The sequence below is a fragment of the Phocoena sinus genome, chromosome 10 (genome assembly GCF_008692025.1).
Source record: "Phocoena sinus isolate mPhoSin1 chromosome 10, mPhoSin1.pri, whole genome shotgun sequence".
Classification (NCBI taxonomy): Eukaryota; Metazoa; Chordata; class Mammalia; order Artiodactyla; family Phocoenidae; genus Phocoena; species Phocoena sinus.
The window spans coordinates 15551403-15569567 of record NC_045772.1 but is presented as its reverse complement, the minus strand read 5'-3'; the positions used below and the strand labels follow the sequence as shown (position 1 = coordinate 15569567).

At 37.4% G+C, this 18165-nt stretch overlaps 1 protein-coding gene across 4 annotated transcripts in view; it reads right to left on the bottom strand.

Moving 5' to 3' along the window:
- CRY1 (cryptochrome circadian regulator 1) overlaps positions 1-18165 on the bottom strand; it is a 94545-nt gene that overhangs the window by 11668 nt on the left and 64712 nt on the right. For all 4 annotated transcript variants that reach the window (XM_032646904.1, XM_032646905.1, XM_032646906.1 and 1 more), the window contains one exon: positions 755-897. In XM_032646904.1, coding sequence (XP_032502795.1) covers positions 755-897 — 143 coding nt within the window. The remainder of the gene's footprint in view (positions 1-754; positions 898-18165) is intronic.

Here is an 18165-nt window from a genome sequence, read left to right as displayed (position 1 = left end):
TAAAAAAGTAAAATAATTTAAAAGGTATGTAAATTGTGAGATTTCAGCACTTGTAAGGATGATAGTATGCTAAAGGTTAATGTTATCAAATCTTATGAACCTTCAAATCTTACAGCATATAAAGCTTTCTAACTTTAAACTTGACCACGGAATCTTTGTTGGACAAAGCATCACCAAAAACTGATAGTCCAGGAAATATACTTTGAGAAATAAGATATTATACCATTGTTCAGAAGACTATGTAATATTACATAAAATTTGCATATGGACTTAAAATCCAGAGACTAGATATACACACATAAAATAAAATAACTTATGACAATCATGTAAAATATATCAAGGCAGTTTGTGGCTATGTATGTCATAGAGACTATAAAATTAACATTGCTAAGAGCCCAGAAAGGTAAGTTAGTAGGCTGAGTTAGAACAGTCAAAGATAACTGTGTGATGCTTTTAATAGTTTTGAAATTGAAATTCTGAGTATGTTTATCTTATGTACTTATGTCTGTAATTTTGGTATCTGTCACTGGGTAAACAAAAATCACAGAGGTTAAATAAAATGCTAAAGGTTTGACATATATTCACTTAATTCTACCACAAGTCTATTATGTATGTTTTTATTTCCACTTTATAAACTAGTCCCACAGTACATTCCCACAGTACATTTTCTATGTACTTAAAACCACTGAAATATACACTTAAAAGTGGTTAAGATGAAAAATATTATATGTATTTTACCATTAAAAAAACTTACTTGTCTAGGTCATATAATGTATGTGAAATTCGTACAATTACTTCTACCCCAGCTTCAGTAGCCAGTTTCTTAATAGCTGCATCTCGTTCCTTTCCAAAGGGCTCAGAATCATATTCAATTGAAAGTTTAGTAATGTTCCATTCCTAAAATAAAAGAAAGGGGCAAAAACATACATAAATTTTAACAATTAGTTTTTCTATTATAATGACATAGGATGGAAAAAAGTGAAAAGCTCCAATGCTACCTAGTATATAACAAACACTATATATAAGTGTTTGTCATGGTAAAATGGAAAAAAATAACATGTTACCAAGTTGCTGAAAGATTAAATGAGTCAATGCATATACATTGTTTAGGACATAGTACATAGTAAGTCCTCAGTGAATGATAGCTGTCATTATTACTAGCCATTTGTATATTTCTTACTTTGTGGGTTGCAGCTTACGTTTTCTTGGGTTTCTATCGCAGTTAATTTTTCTCTTAAGGATTTGTAAGAGCTCCTTATATTTTAATGATAGCAAACCTTCTCTATCACCTGTGTCACTTTTTTTCCTAAATAGTTTGTAATTTAATTCTATGATTTTTTTGACAAATAAATATTTAGTTTTTAGTTAGTAAATGTTGGAATTTAGAACAAGTCAATAACACTCCCTCCCCTTTTCCCTTTTTGAAAAGGAAGGGAATATAAGTCAGAAAACTAAAGGTAAAAATATAGATCACACAGTCTCCCAAGGCAACTGAAATAAAAACAAAAATAAACAAATGGGACCTAATGAAACTTACAAGCTTTTGCACAGCAAAGGAAACCATAAACAGAATGAAAAGATAACCTACAGAGTGGGAGAAAATATTTGCAAATAACAAGGGCTTAATAGAAACAGCTCATACAACTCAACAGAAAAAAACCCAAATAACCCAATTAAAAAATGGGCAGCAGACCTAAATAGACATTCCTCCAAAGAAGAAATACAAATGGCCAACAGGCACATGAAAAGGTGCTCAACATCGCTAATAATTAGAGAAATATAAATCTAAACTACAATGAGGTAACACTTTGCACTGATTCTGATGGTCAGATGGCCATCACTAAAAAGTCTACAAATGCTGGAGAGGATATGGAGGAAAGGGAATCCTCCTATACTGCTGGTAGGAATGTAAGTTGGTACAGCCACTATGGAAAACAGCATGAAGGTTTCTTCAGAAAACTAAAAATAGAATTATCATATGATCCAGCAGTGGCACTCCTGGGCATACATCCAGACAAAACTCTAATTAAAAAAGATACATGCACCCCATGTTCATAGCAGCACTATTCACAATAGCCAAGACATGGAAACAACCTAATGTCCACTGACAAATGAATGGATAAAGAAGATGTGGTACATATATACAACAGAATACTACTCAGCCATAAAGAATGAAATAATGCCATTTGCAGCAACATGGATGCAACTAGAGATTATCATACTAAGTGAAGTAAGTCAGATAGAGAAAGACAAATACCACATGATATCTCTTTTACATGGAATCTAAAATATGACACAAATGAACTTATGAAACAGAAACAGACTCATGGACATAGAGAACAACCTTGTGGTTGCCAAGGGGGAGGAGGTTGGGGGGAAGGATGGAGTAGGAGGTTGGGGTTAGCAGAAGTAGGCTATTATACATAGAATGGATAAACAACAAGGTCCTACTGTATAGCACAGAGAACTATATTCAATATCCTATGATAAACCATAATGGAAAATAATATATAAAAAGAATGTATATATGTATAACTGAATCTCTTTGCTGTATAGCAGAAATTAACACAATATTGTAAATCAACTATACTTCAATTTAAATATATATATATATATATATATATATAGACCACATTACTAGTAAAGTTAAATTGGAGAAAACATGTTATGTTTAAGAACAGATAAGTTTGCTAATTTTTTACCCCTAAATTAAACAGATTTAGCTACCCAATGATAAGCAGCACCTTCCTTGCAGTGTGGGCTGCCCCTATAAAATTTATTACATGGAAGAAGGGACTAGGATAAGTGCTCTCTGCAACTGAATAGGCAAAAAGGTATGATATGAGTGATACTCACCTAACTCCTATTAACTCACCAGTGAGATCATTCACTTCTTCCCTGGGGATAAATTAGTGAACATCTCTCCAGAAAAAAAATGAAAAGCTAGGGAAGAGAAGATTCCCCAAACATTAAAATTATTCAGGGCAGAGTCAAGATGGCAGTGTGGAAAGACGAGGAGTTAGCATCTCCCCACAACTAGGGTGCCTGACGGCCGCTGGTGGTGGACTCTGATGCCAAAGGAGACAGGAGGAACCTGAAAGTGAACCGGTAGGATGTAGGGGGACTGAGGGGGTCGGAGAAGTGGAGGTCATACAGGATCAGGGCCCCTGAGGCCAGGGAGATCAGGAGAGGCAGGAAGGAGGAGTGGGAGAGAAGCAGAGGGCGATAGCCCTGCCCCTCGGGCCAGGGAACCTGCTGATCTCCTAGGTCAATCCTCTGCCTTCCAAAGCCCCCTCCAGACAGCATGGGTCCTTGGAGTAGTAGGAGGGAGGCCAGAGAGATCAGGAGAGGCAGGCGGGAGGGGCCATCTGGGAGGAGCGGGAGAGAGGCGGAGGGTGATAGCTCCGCCCACTCAGGCCCCGGGATCCTGCTGAGCTCCCAGGCCAGTCCCCTGCCCTCCAAAGCCCCCTCCAGGCTGCACAGGTCCTTGGGGGCATAGGAGGGAGGCCGGGGAGATCAGGAGAGGCAGGCGGCAGGGGCCCTCCCAGACAAGAGGAGCAGGACAGGAGAGGAGGGCATTTGCCCCACCCACTCGAGCCCAGGAAGCCTGCTGGGCTCCCAGGTGAGGTCCCCTGACCTCTGAGACCAGGGGTTGGGGGCATGCCTGGGCCCCTTCTGTTCCTTGAGCCTAAGCTCCACCCCCCACGGCCTTTTCCAGCCCTGTGGGTCCTGTGCATTGGCCTGGCCCACCATCAAACCTCGCCCTTGCTTAGGCCCCGCCCTCCAGAGCCAAGGCCTCTCCTGGCACCCCCACTATTTTTGTTCTTTTCCCTCCTCCTCTTTTTTACTACTGTGGTACTGATGTACCTTCTCGTTGTTGATTCATCTATATTTTTACTTTTATATTCTTCCTAAAATATCCCTTAGTTTCCTAGTCTAATTTTATTTTTTATCTTTTTATTTTTTTTGCTGCCCCAGGAGGTTTGCAGGATCTTGGTTCACGAGCCTGGGGACAGGCTGAAGCTCCTGTGGTGGGAACTCTGAGTCCGAACCACTGGACTAACAGAGAATCTCAGACCCCAGGGAATATTCATCCGAGTGAGGAGGTCTCATGGAGTTCCTCATCTCAGCACCAAGACCCAGCTCTACCCAATAGCCTACAAACTCCAGTGTTGGAAGCCTCAGCCAAACAACCAGTAAGAAAGGAACACAATCCCACTCATAAAAAAAAAAAAAAATGAGATGGCAAAAAAATATGTCACAGATTAAGGAGCAAGGTAAAAACCTACAAGACCAAATAAATGAAGAGGAAATAGGCAATCTACCTGAAAAAGAATTCAGAGTAATGATAGTAAAGATAATCCAGAATCTCGGAAATAGAAAGGAGGTACAGATTGAGAAAATACAAGAAATGTTTAACAAAGATCTAAAAGAACAAACAAACAGATGAACAACACAATAACTGAAATGAAAAATACACTAGAAGGAATCAATAGCAGAATAACTGAGGCAGAAGAACGAATAAGTATGCTGGAGGACAAAAGGGTGGAAATAACTGCTGAGAAGCTGAATAAAGAAAAAAGAATGAAAAGAATTGAAGACAATCTCAGAGGCCTCTGGGACAACACTAAATGAACCAACATTCGGATCACAGGGGTCCCAGAAGTAGAAGAAAAAGAAAGGCTCTGAGAAAATATCTGAAGAGATTATAGTTGAAAACTTCCCTAACATGGGAAAGGCAATAGTCACCCAAGCCCAGGAAGCACAGAGAGTCCCATACAGGATAAACTGTAGGAAAAACACACCGAGACACATATTAATCAAACTAACAAAAATTAAATTCAAAGAAAAAATATTAAAAGCAGCAAGGGAAAAACAAAAACTAACATACAAAGGAATCCCCATAAGGTTATCAGCTGATTTTTCAGCAGAAACTCTACAGGCCAGAAGGGAGTGGCAGGATATACTTAAAGTGATGAAAGAGAAAAACCTACAACCAAGATTACTCTACCCGGCAAGGCTCTCATTCAGATTCGATGGAGAAGTCAAAAGCTTTTCAGACAAGCAAAAGCTAAGAGAATTCAGCACCACCAAACCAGCTTTACAACAAATGCTAAAGAAATTTCTCTAGGTGGGAAACACAAGAGAAGAAAAAGATCCACAAAAACAAATCCAAAACAATTAAGAAAATAGTAATAGGAACATACATATCGATCATAACCTCGAACATAAATGTACTAAATGCCCCAACCAAAAGACAGAGACTGGCTGAATAGATACAAAAACAAGACCCATATACATGCTGTCTAAAAGAGGCCCACTTCAGACCTAGGGACACATACAGGCTGAAAGTGAAGGGATGGAGAAAGATATTCCATGCAAATGGAAATCAAGAAGCTGGGTAGCAATACTCGTATCAGATAAAATAGAGACTGTTACAAGAGGAAAGGAGGGACACTACAAAATGATCAAAGGATCAATCCAAGAAGAAGATATAACAATTATAAATGTTTATGCTCCAACACAGGAGCACCTCAATACATAAGACAAATGCTAACAACCCTGAAAGGAGAAATCGACAGTAACACAATAATAGCAGGGGACTTTAACACCCCACTTACACCAATGGACAGATAATCCAAACAGAAAATAAATAAGGAAACACAAGCTTTAAATGATACAATAGACCAGATATATCTAACTGATATTTATAGAACACTCCACCCAAAAGTGGCAGAATATACTTTCTTCTCAAGTGCATATGGAACTTCTCCAGAATAGATCACATCTTGGGTCACAAATTAAGCCTTGGAAAATTTAGGAAAACTGAAGTCATATCATACACCTTTTCTGACCACAACGCTATGAGATTGGAAATCAATTACAGGAAAAAAACCCACAAATACATGGAAGCTAAACAGTGTGCTACTAAATAACCAAGAAATCATTGAAGAAATCAAAGAGGAAATTTTAAAAATACATAGAAACAAATGACAACAAAAACACGAGGACCCGAAACCTATGGGATGCAGCAAAAGCAGTCCTAAGAGGGAAGTTTATAGCAATACAATCTCACCTCAAGAAACAAGAAACATCTCAAATAAACAATCTAACCCTACACTTAAAACAACTAGAGAAAGAAGAACAAAGAAAACCCAAAGTCAGTAGAAGGAAAGAAATCATAATGATCAGAGCAGAAAAAAATGAAATAGAAACAAAGAAAACAATAGCAAAGATCAATAAAACTAAAAGCTGGTTCTTTGAGAAGATAAACAAAATTGATAAACCCTTAGCCAGACTCATCAAGGAAGAAAGGGAGAGGATGTAAATCAATAAAATTAGAAATGAAAAAGGAGGGGCTTCCCTGGTGCCACAATGGTTAAGAATCCACCTGCCAATGCAGGGGACACAGGTTTGAGTTCTGGTCTGGGAAAATCCCACATGCCACAGAGCAACTAAGCCTGTGCACCACAACTACTGAGCCTGCACTCTAGAGCCCGTGCTCCACGACAAGAGAAGCCACCGCAATGAGAAGCCCGTGCACCACAACAAAGAGCAGCACCCACTCGCCACAACTAGAGGAAGCCCGCGCACAGCAACAAAGACCCAACACAGCCAAAGGTAATAAATAAATAAAATAAATAAATTTTTAAAAAAAGAAATGAAAAAGGAGAAATCACAACTGACATTGCAGAAATACAAAGGGTTATAAGAGACTCTGCAACAACTATATGCCAATAAAATGGACAACCACAAAGAAATGGACAAATTCTTGGAAAGGTACAATTTTCCAAGACTGAACCAGGAAGAATTAGAAAATATAAACAGACTGATCACAAGTAATGAAATTGAAACCATAATTAAAAATCTTCCAACAAACAAAAGTCCAGGACCAGATGGCTTCACACGCGAATTCTATCAAACATTTAGAGAAAAGCTAACACCAAATTAGAAAAGAAGAAGTAAAACTGCCACTGTTTGCCAATGACATGATACTATACCTAGAAAATGCTAAAGATGCCACCAGAAAACTACTAGAACTAATTAGTGAATTTGGTAAGGTTGCAGGATACAAAATTAATGCACAGAAATCTCTGGCATTCCTATACACCAACAATGAAAAATCAGAAAGCTAATCAGAAAAGCTAATCCTTCTCAAACTCTTCCAAAAAATTTCAGAGGGAGAAACACTCCCAAATTAATTATACGAAGCCGCCATCACCCTGATACCAAAACCAGAAAAAGGTATTACAAAAAAGAAAATTATAGACCAATATCACTGATGAACATAGATGCAAAAATCCTCAACAAAATACCAGCAAACTGAATCCAATCATACATTGAAAGGATGATACACCATGATCAAGTGGGATTTATCCCAGGGATGCAAGGATTTTTCAATATACACAAATCAGTCAATGTGATACACCACATTAACAAATTAAGGAATAAAAACCATACAGTCATCTCAATAGATGCAGAAAAAGCTTTTGACAAAATTCAACACCCATTTATGATAAAAACTCTCCAGAAAATGGGCATAGAGGGAACCTACCTCAACATAGTAAAGGCCATACATGACAAACCCACAGTAAGCATCATATTCAATGGTGAAAAACTGAAAGCATTTCCACTAAGATCAGGAACAAGACAAGGATGTCTACTCCCATTACTCTTATTCAACAAGACAAGGATGTCTACTCCCATTACTCTTATTAGAGTTTTGGAAGTCCTAGCCACAGCAGTCAGAGAAGAAAAAGAAATAAAAGGAATACAAATTAGAAAAGAAGAAGTAAAACTGCCACTGTTTGCCAATGACATGATACTATACCTAGAAAATGCTAAAGATGCCACCAGAAAACTACTAGAACTAATTAGTGAATTTGGTAAGGTTGCAGGATACAAAATTAATGCACAGAAATCTCTGGCATTCCTATACACCAACAATGAAAAATCAGAAAGAGAAATTAAGGAAACACTCTCATTTACTACTGCAACAAAAAGAATAAAATACCTAGGAATGAACCTGCCTGAGGAGGCAAAAGACTTGTACTCAGAAAACTATAAAACACTGATGAAAGAAATCAAAGATAACATAAACAGATGGAGAAATATACCATGTTCTTGGATTGGAAGAATCAATACTGTGAAAATGACTATACTACCCAAAGCAATCTACAGATTCAATGCAATCCCTATCAAACTACCAATGGCGTTCTTCACAGAATCAGAACAAAAAATCTTACAATTCATATGGAAACACAAAAGACCTCGAATAGCCAAAGCAATCTTGAGAAAGAAAAACAGAGTTGGAGGAATCAGGCTCCCTGACTTCAAACTATACCACAAAACTACAGTACTCAAGACAGTATGGTACTGGCACAAAAACAGAAATATAGATCAATGGTACAAGACAGAATGCCCAGAGATAAACCCACGCACATATGGACACCTAATTTATGACAAAGAGAAAAGACAGCCTCTTCAATAAGTGGTGCTGGGAAAACTGGATAGCTACATGTAAAAGAATGAAATTAGAACACTCCCTAACACCACACAGAAAAATAAACTCCAAATGGATTAAAGACTTAAATGTAAGACCAGACACTATAAAACTCTTGGAGGAAAACATAGGAAAAACACTCTTTGACATAAGCCACTGCAAGATCTTTGACCTACCTCCTAGAGTAAAGGAAATAAAAACAAAAATAAACAAATGGAACTTAATTAAACTTAAAAGCTTTTGCAAGCAAAGGAAAAATAAACAAGACAAAAAGACAACCCTCAGTATGTGAGAAAATATTTGCAAGTGAAACAACAGACAAAGGATTAATCTCCAAAATATACAAACAGCTCATGGAGCTCAATATCAAAAAAACATACAATCCAGTTAAAAAATGGGCGGAAGACCTAAACAGACATTTCACCAAGGAAGACATACAGATGGCCAAGAGGCACATGAAAAGATGCCCAACATCACTAATTATTAGAGAAATGCAAATCAAAACTACAATGAGGTATCACCTCATGCCAGTCAGAATGGCCATTATCAAAAAATCTAGAAACAATAAATGCTGGAAAGGGTGTGGTGAAAAGGGAACCCTCCCACACTGTTGGTGGGAATGTAAACTGATACAACCACTATGGAAAACAGTACGGAGGTTCCTTAAAAAACTAAAAATAGAACTACCATATGACCCAGCAATCCCACTACTGGGCATATACACTGAGAAAACCATAATTCAAAAAGAGACATGTACCACAATGTTTATTGCAGCACTATTTACAATAGCCAGGACATGGAACCAACCTAAATGTCCATCGACAAATGAATGGATAAAGAAGATATGGCACATATATACAATGGAATTATTACTCAGCCATAAAAAGAAATGAAATTGAGTCATTTGTAGTGAGGTGGATAGACTTAGAGACTGTCATGCAGCGTGAAGTCAGAAAAACAAATACTGTATGCTAACACATATATATGGAATCTTAAAAAAAAATGGTACTGATGAACCTAGTTGCAGGGCAGGAATAAAGAGGTAGACACAGAAAATGGACTTGAGGACATGGGGTGGGAGGGCAAAGCTGGGGTGAAGTGAGAGTACCATCAACATGTATACACTACCAAATGTAAAATAGTTGGCTGGTGGGAAGCAGCAGCATAGCACAGGGAGATCGGCTCAGTGCTTTGCGATGACCTAGAGAGGTGGGATAGGGAGGATGGGAAGGAGGCTCAAGAGGGAGGGGATATGGGGACATGTGTATGCATATGGCTGATTCACTTTTTCATGCAACAGAAACACAGTATTGTGAAGCAATTCTACTCCTACCTCCTGGAACTTACTGAGGAACTTACAGAGGTAAATAAATAATTAAATATATAGTAACTATTAAAAAAAAATAGGATGCTATGACAGAGGATATGGGGGTGAGGGAGAGCTGGTAAGTTAATTATCTACTCTTAATTACACTGGCTAGACTTTTCAGTAAGTGGTGAAAGTGAATATCCTTGCTTTGCTCCCTATCTTAGGTGTAAAGCATTCAGTGTTTCACAATTAAGTATGATGTTAGCTATGCTTTTTGTGGACAATCTTTACCAAATTGATATTTATCAATTTTCTATTCCTAGTTTGCATATAGTTTGCATAAAGTTTTTAAAAATGGGTGTTGACTTCTGTCAAATGATTTTTCTTCATCTACTGAGACAATCATAATACCCTGTCCTTTACTCTATTAATAGTATTGTTAATTTTATAATGTTGAACCAACTTTGTATTCTTGAAATAAACCCCACTGATCATGATGTAGTATTATTTTAAAATATTGCTAAATTCTATTTGTTAATATATTAAGGATATCTGAGTGTGTGTTATGGGGGCACTTGGCTATACTTTTTTTTCTTTCTTAAAAGTTCATCAGGTTTTGGTATGAGTTATGCTGGCCTCATAAACAAGTTCAGTGTCCCCAATATTATCCTCTGTTTTCTGAAAGAGTGTCATAAGACTGGTATTATTTCTTTCTTAAATATGTGGTAGAATTCACAAGTAAAGCCACCCGGGAACTGGAGTTTTACTTATTGGAAGGTTTTTATAATTACAAATGCAATTTCTTTAAGAGAGGGCTATTCAATTTCTCTTTCTTCTGAGAATTTTAGTAAGTTGCACTTTTCAAGAATATTTTTCATTTCATCTTAGTTGTACAATATATTGGTATTATGATGTTTACAATATCCTTTATTATGTTTTTAAAGTTAGAGACTCTCTAGTGATGTCCCCTTTTTTATTCTTGATTAAGGTAATTTGTGTTTTCTCCCTTTCTGGCCCTGATCAGTATTGCTAGGAGTTTATCAATTTTATTAATCTTTTCAAAAGAAAACTGAACTCTGAATCAATCAGAGTTCAGTCAGTAGACAGAAACCACATTAGTAATTTGAACAGGGAAAATTTAACCTGAAGAATTGTCAGCAAGTAAAAGAAGAAGAGTTAAGGCTATATACTGTCCAATATGGTAGATAACCACTTGCAACTGAAGTGGGTTCTGAGCACTTGAAATGTGGCTAGTTGGAATGGAGATGTGTTATAAACATAAAATATGCAGTGGATTTCAAAGACTTCATATAAAAAAAGGTTAAAATAGTTTGTTTTGTAATGATTTTATATTGAAAAGATAATATTTTAGACATACTGTGTTAAATAAAATACATCTAAAAAATTAACTTCACATTTTTCTTTTTTAAAGGTGGCTATTAGAAAATTTTAAATAACACATGTAGCTTCTGTTGGATAGTATTGTTCTAAGGTGTCCAAAAGCAGCTACCACCTCTAAATGGAGGGGAAATAATTAAGCAATGAATTAAGAAAGTTCCCTTTCTTCCCTGCTGCTGAGATTCACACCTCATTGTATGGGGTGTGCTGATTCAAGAACAACCTTCCCTGTAGGGAAGAAACCTGCCAGAGGGCTAGGGCCAGAGCTGGTTCCTAGGAACATCCCAGTTGGTGGCTGAGAAACTTCCTGCAGGGTATGGGCTGACTGGAGCTGATCTGTAGAATAGGTCCACTGCATGGCAGAGAAATATGCCAGAGGGTGTGAATGAGCTGGAGCTTGTCCAGGAGGGCTACTGAGGTGAGGGCTACTGAGGTAAGTGCTACTGGTCCTCCCACATGCTCATTTGCTGGCTAAGGTGCTAAGAATAAAAGTATAAAGATACCAAAAAGAAAGCCCCTTCTCTCCTGCTGTGACCTTACAAAGAACCAACAGCAATTTCTATTGACAAAACCTAAAATCAAGCCAGCCAGCAAAGGAAGAAAGTTTACAGCATCCAGCTTCAGTATCACAAAGCAGGGCAAAGAAGGGTGGATTTGGAGCCGAGAGACAAGAAATTGTTTATTCCATGTTTATTTTCTTTATTGTTTGTCTGCTTTCAGTTTCATTGGTTTCCATTCCTCTCTTTATTATCTCCTTTCTTCTACTATTGGTTTAATTTGTTCTTTCTCTATTTTTTAAGATAGAAACTTAGTTCTTTGATTCTTTTCTAATAGAGTATTGAAAGCTATTAATTTTCCTCTAAGCACTGCTATAGCTAAATCTCATAAATTTTGATATTCCGTATTCAAATACGGTATGTTTGATATACCGTATTTCCATTATCATTCAGTTACAAAGATTTGCTATTCTCTTGCTATTCATTTTATTTTAAATTTTATTTTTTATATACTGCAATTTTATTTCAATCGCACAAATGAAGTTAGCCTATAGGAAAGTTAAATGAAACAGTATGGTAAAAATAGCAGAAAACCAAAAACTCTAATAAGGAACTACACCTAAAGCATGAGAATTCAACATTCATTACTGTTTCATCTTCAGTTTTGATTGACACCTGATGCCTGCAAATTTTGAAACAAACTTTGAGATCATGATGAAGAGATTTCAGCTATTCTGATTTCTTCTATTCTGAAGAGGTTTCAGCACCAGCACTAAGATTTGTACATTCAGTTGGTTTGCAATTCACTTGTTAGCCATTTACATAGTGTATAGTACAGATTTGTCACAGGTCAGATCAGTGTTGAAGGAAAGAAGCACCTTCCTGTAATTATAAAGGATCCCCTAAACTGCACTCAGCTTAAGACATGCAATGTACATGAGCACAAAAACCATAATATTGTGGCTCCAAGGAACATAGTTTTGATAAGGAAAATAACCTAAGCTTCTGTTTCCCATTTTAATTACTGAAATCTCTAACAATGATAAAACTGTCACATAGGACAGTAAATGTATACAGTAATTCAATCAAACTTCTTGGAAAGAACACATTTTTGCTATTCATTTTAATTTAATTCTGTTGGTCAGAGAATATTATTCTGTAAGATTTCAGTCTTGAAATTTGTTGATAACTGTTTTGCGACTGAACATATGGTCTATCTTGGTGAATGTTTCACATGCACAAGAAAATAATGTGCATCCTCTAGTTCTTGGGTGTAGTGTTCTACAAATATTAGTTACATCAAATTGATTTCATAGTGTTATTCATATCATCCATATCTTTATTAGTTTTTGTACATTCTATCAATAAATGAGATGTAAAAATCACCAACTATGATTGTGAATTTATCTATTTCTCCCTTTAGTTTTATTAGTTTGAGATTCATGTGTTTTTATGCTATTAGTAGATAATACATATTCATGATGGTTATACTTTTTCTTTTAATACATTTCTTTCCTTCTTTCTTTCTTTTTGGCTGCATTGGGTCTTCGTTGCTGTGTGCATGCTTTCTCTAGTTGTGGAAACCCAGGGCTACTCTTCATTGTGGTGTCCGGGCTTCTCATTGTGGTGGCTTCTCTTGTGGAACACGGGCTCTAGGCACGTGGGCTTCAGTAGTCGTGGCATGTGGGCTCAGTAGTTGTGGCTCACGGGCTCTAGAGTGCAGGCTCAGTAGTTGTGGTGAATGGGCTTAGTTGCTCCACAGCATGCGGGATCTTCCCGGACCAGGGAAGGAACCCGTGTCCCCTGCCTTGCCAGGCGGATTCTTAACTACTACGCCACCAGGGAAGTCCAGGTTATATATATTTTTTTTTTTTTTTTAAACATCTTTATTGGGGTATAATTGCTTTACAATGGTGTGTTAGTTTCTCAGGTTATATATTTTTGATGTGAGACTTTACTCTTCATCTGTGGTAATTTTGTCTTGAATTCTACGCCTTTATCTTACTGCTTACAAAGTACATCTTTCTCAGTCTCTTTTATTTCAAACTATGTTTCTTCATATTTAAAGTGTCTCTTCTAATCAGCATATAGTTGGTTCTTGCTTGTCTTTTTTTTTTTTTTTTTTTTTTTTTGCGGTACGCGGGCCTCTCACTGTTGTGGCCTCTCCCGTTGCGGAGCACAGGCTCTGGATGCACAGGCTCACCGGCCATGGCTCACGGGTCCAGCCGCTCCGCGGCATGTGGGATCTTCCCGGACCGGGGCACGAACCCGTGTGCCCTGTATCGGCAGGCGGACTCTCAACCACTGCGCCACCAGGGAAGCCCTTGCTTGTCTTTTTATGTAGTCTGATAAACTGTCTTTTAAATGGAGAGTTTAAAAAAGACCATTTACATTTAATATAATTATTGATATAGTTGTGTTTAATTTTATCATGTTGTAAGTTCTCCGTTTGCCCATCTCTTCTTTTACTCCTCTGTGCCTCCTACCTGCCTTCATTTGAATGAGTAATATTTTTAGTATTCCATTTAAAATTCCTCTATTAACTTTTTAGAAATAGCTCTTTGGGTTATTTTAGTTCACAGTATGTATTGTTATCACAGTCTACCTTCAAATAATATATTACACTTGAATAATGTAAGAATTTACACATACTTCTATTTACCTTCTTCCTACCTTGTGTGATCTTGTTACAGATTTTATTTCTATATATGTTTCAAGCCCCACTATATTCATATTATTCCCTACAATTTATCAATATTAGTTGGTTTTAACCTGTCAATGGTCTTTTTAAAGGAAAATAGGATATATTAATATACATAACTAGAAAAAGTGGTCTTTTATATTTACCCATATTTTTAGTGTTCTTCCTTCTTTGAAGATTCTGTCTTTAGCCTAGAATTATTTTCTTTTACCTAGCGGAACTTCCTTTAATATTTCTTTTAAAAATAAATAAATTTATTTATTTTTGGCTGTGTTGGGTCTTCATTGCTGCGTACGGGCTTTCTCTAGTTGTGGCAAGGGGGGGGCTACTTTTTGTTGCAGTGTGTGGGCTTCTTATTGCAGTGGCTTCTCTTGTTGAAGAGCACAGGCTCTAGGTGCACGGGCTTCAGTAATTGTGGCGCATGGACTTCAGTAGTTGTGGCACATGGGCTCTGTAGTTGTGGCTCACAGGCTCTAGAGCACAGGCTCAGTCTTTGTGGCACAAGGGGTTAGTTGCTCCGAGTCATGTGGGATCTTCCCAGACCAAGGATTGAACCCATGTCCCCTGCATTGGCAGGCAGATTCTTAACCACTGTGCCACCAGGGAAGTCCCCTTTTAATATTTCTTATAGTATAGATCTGATGGAAATAAATTCTCTCTGCATTTGTCTGACTGAAAATGCCTTCATTGTGCCTTCCATTGTCTTCTGGACTTTTTTTTTTTTTTTTTTTAATAAGAAACCATTGAACACTCTTACTGTGGTTCCCTGAATATGTCCTTTCTCTTCTGGCTGCTTATAAATTTTTCTATCTTTGGTTTTCAGTTAATTGATTATGATGTGGCAAGATGTGGTTTCCTTTGTGTTTATGCTGTTTGGGGTTTGTTGAGCTTCTTGGCACTGTAGGTTGATATCGTCCATCAATTTTGGAAACTCAATTATGTCTTCAAATATTTTTTTTCTGTCTCAATCTCTCTCTCCCTCTTTTTCCTAGGTCTACAATTATGGATGTGTTAGGCCATTTACTATTGTTCCACAAGTCTCAGACACTCTATTCCCTTTTTAAAAAAATCTTCTTCCTCTTTGTGCTTCAGCTGGGATACTGACTGTCTTCAACTTCACTGATCTTTTGTTCTGCTCTGTTCAATCTGGATAAACCCAATTAATGAATTTTCATTTTTGATATTGCATGTTTCAGTTCTAGAGTTTCATTTGGTTCTTTTTAATACTTTCCATTTTTGTACTAAAATTACCATCTCTTTACATAGTTTTTCACCTGTTGACTAGATCCTCTACTATCTACAGCATAATTATTGTAAACTCCTTTCTTTATTCTAATCCCAACATCTGCATCAACTGTGGGACTGGTTCTACTGACAGTTTTTCTTTTACCTGATTGCAAGTTACATATTCCTGCTTCTTCATGTGTCTCATAATTTGTGATCATACAACAGACAATGTTATAAAAGACTAGAAACGCAATAAACAACATTTATCTCTAGAAAAGTGCAGTCTTTGCTCTGATAGAAGTTGAATTGCTGGAGTCAGTAATTGAGTTGGGTCTGGGCTTTGTTGCTGCTGTAATTAAATTTCATTCACCACTGGCTTCAAATATTTTGAGGGCAGGATTCAGATTTTTCTTCAACAGGGCTTGAGATGTGAGTATTAACAAGACTCCAGATGTCTCTCTCTGCTTTACAGCACAGTCACTAGCCTTACAAACTATAGGACATCTCTCCCTGCTTTGCTGTCTACCCAACAGCTTTATGGTTGCTAAGGACTTCTCTTTGTTTTCTAGCCCTGTCCCCTAATTTTCTACACCTCTGGAGGCATCTTTCTACCCTGATGTCCTGTCTCCAGCTTCAGTGAACTGCTACTTTGCACTAAGTGAATGCCCAGTGCACTTCAATGAGGGATTCCTCTCTTCTGCCTCGCCCCAGCCTTTGGCACACTGCCACTGGTACTCCATGAAGGCACTGTAAGAAAGAACTGGAGAGTGGGTATAAACTTACTCTGTGACTAGGGCTTCTTGAAATTCTAATCTGCCATGTCAGCCCACATATGACCACAAAAAGATTGGTAAAATTTCAACTGGTTTCTCTTCACTCTCAACTATGGTAGAATCCCTTCTCTTCCTGCTGTGATTTCAGGGATGTAGCCATGGGTCTCTTCTTTCCCATGAAAGTCTCATCCCTATATGCAATTTGGTTTATTTAGGTTTCTTTGTATCATCAACTCTCTAACAGGTTAAAAACAAACAAAAAACCTATGATATTGTGGCATATTTAGTTCCTTCACATTGTTAAGACAGGAATGTTGGTCTACTGCAACTTTCTATATCTTAACCAGAGGTGGAAGTCCCTATCTACTCTTTAGCCCCGGTTTTATTTTAAGCAACACGCGGTTAACCTTTGAATTTCAATAGTAAATATAACAATAAGTTTGCATGTAGTACTAAAATATTTTCATGTGAAATGAGTGAATATTCACTTTGCAATTTTAGGCACTAAGATTCATATCTGTTTTTGTGTATCGCAATTATTTGTTTAACCATTCAGAAGGCATAATATGAACCACTAAATGGATGTGCAGTTCTTAAAGTCACGAGTAATACTGTGAAAATAATTAAACATAAAATTTTTAGAAAACAAAGTTATAAATAACAAACTTCCTGGGAGAAAGCATTTAAAGTAGTATAATTACATTTAAAAATGTTATCTCACAAAATAACCCAAACATAAAAGTAAAGCTCTAAAAATTTCCACGCATCCATCCATTACTCCTTCCTTTACTCCATAAATCTAGTCTCAGGGTTTTAAACACAATTTACATGTTTAAGGTTCCTAAATTTAGTAAAGACTTCTCCCCTGAGCTCTGGACTTGAATCCCACTCAACAAATACATTCAGATGTCTAAAAGGCATCTCAAACTTAAAATGTTAAAAAAGGTGAACTCCTGATTTTTCCCTAAACTTGTTCCTCCTATATAGTCTTCCTCATCTCACTAAATGGCAACCCACTGTGTCATTTGCCCAGGCTAAAAACCTAGCAGTCATCCTTGACTCTCAAATACCACATATAAACAAACCCTATAGCCTCTATTTAAAAAATATACCAAAATCCTACCACTTCTCAACACCCCTACTGCTACTCTAGTCCTAGTCACCATCATCTTGTTTCCAAATAACTGCCATGGTCTCCTAATTGATCTTTCTGCTTAAGTCTTTACAGCATTTCCATTCTCCAATATCTATTCTCTATAGTCAGAGTGATTCTTTTACATGTAAGTGAAATCATGTCACTCCCCTACTCAGAAATGTCCCATGGCATCCCATTTCACTCAGAGTAAAAGCCAAAGTCCTTAACATGGTAAAGCTCTGTGATCTGGCTCCTGCAACCTCTCTGACCCTATCTCTTATTTTCACTCACTGTGCTCTGGCTAGAGCACACTGGCCTCCTTCCTTGCTGTTCCTAAATAAGTCATGGCACACTTCCACATCAGGGCCTTTGTAACTGCTGTTCCCTCTGCCTGTGACACTCTTTCCCCAAGCTGCAGTAGCTTAGCAGCTTAAAACAACTGATTAATTCTCCAAGTCTGTCAGTTAACTAGATGGTTCTTCTGTTGGTCTCACCTGGGCTCACTCACAAGCTTGCAGTCGGTTGGCAGCTTGGCTGCTGCCAGAGCATCTAAATGACCTCTCTCACACATTTCAGACCTTGGTGCTGGCTGTTGGTTGGCCCACTCTCTCTAAACGTGGTC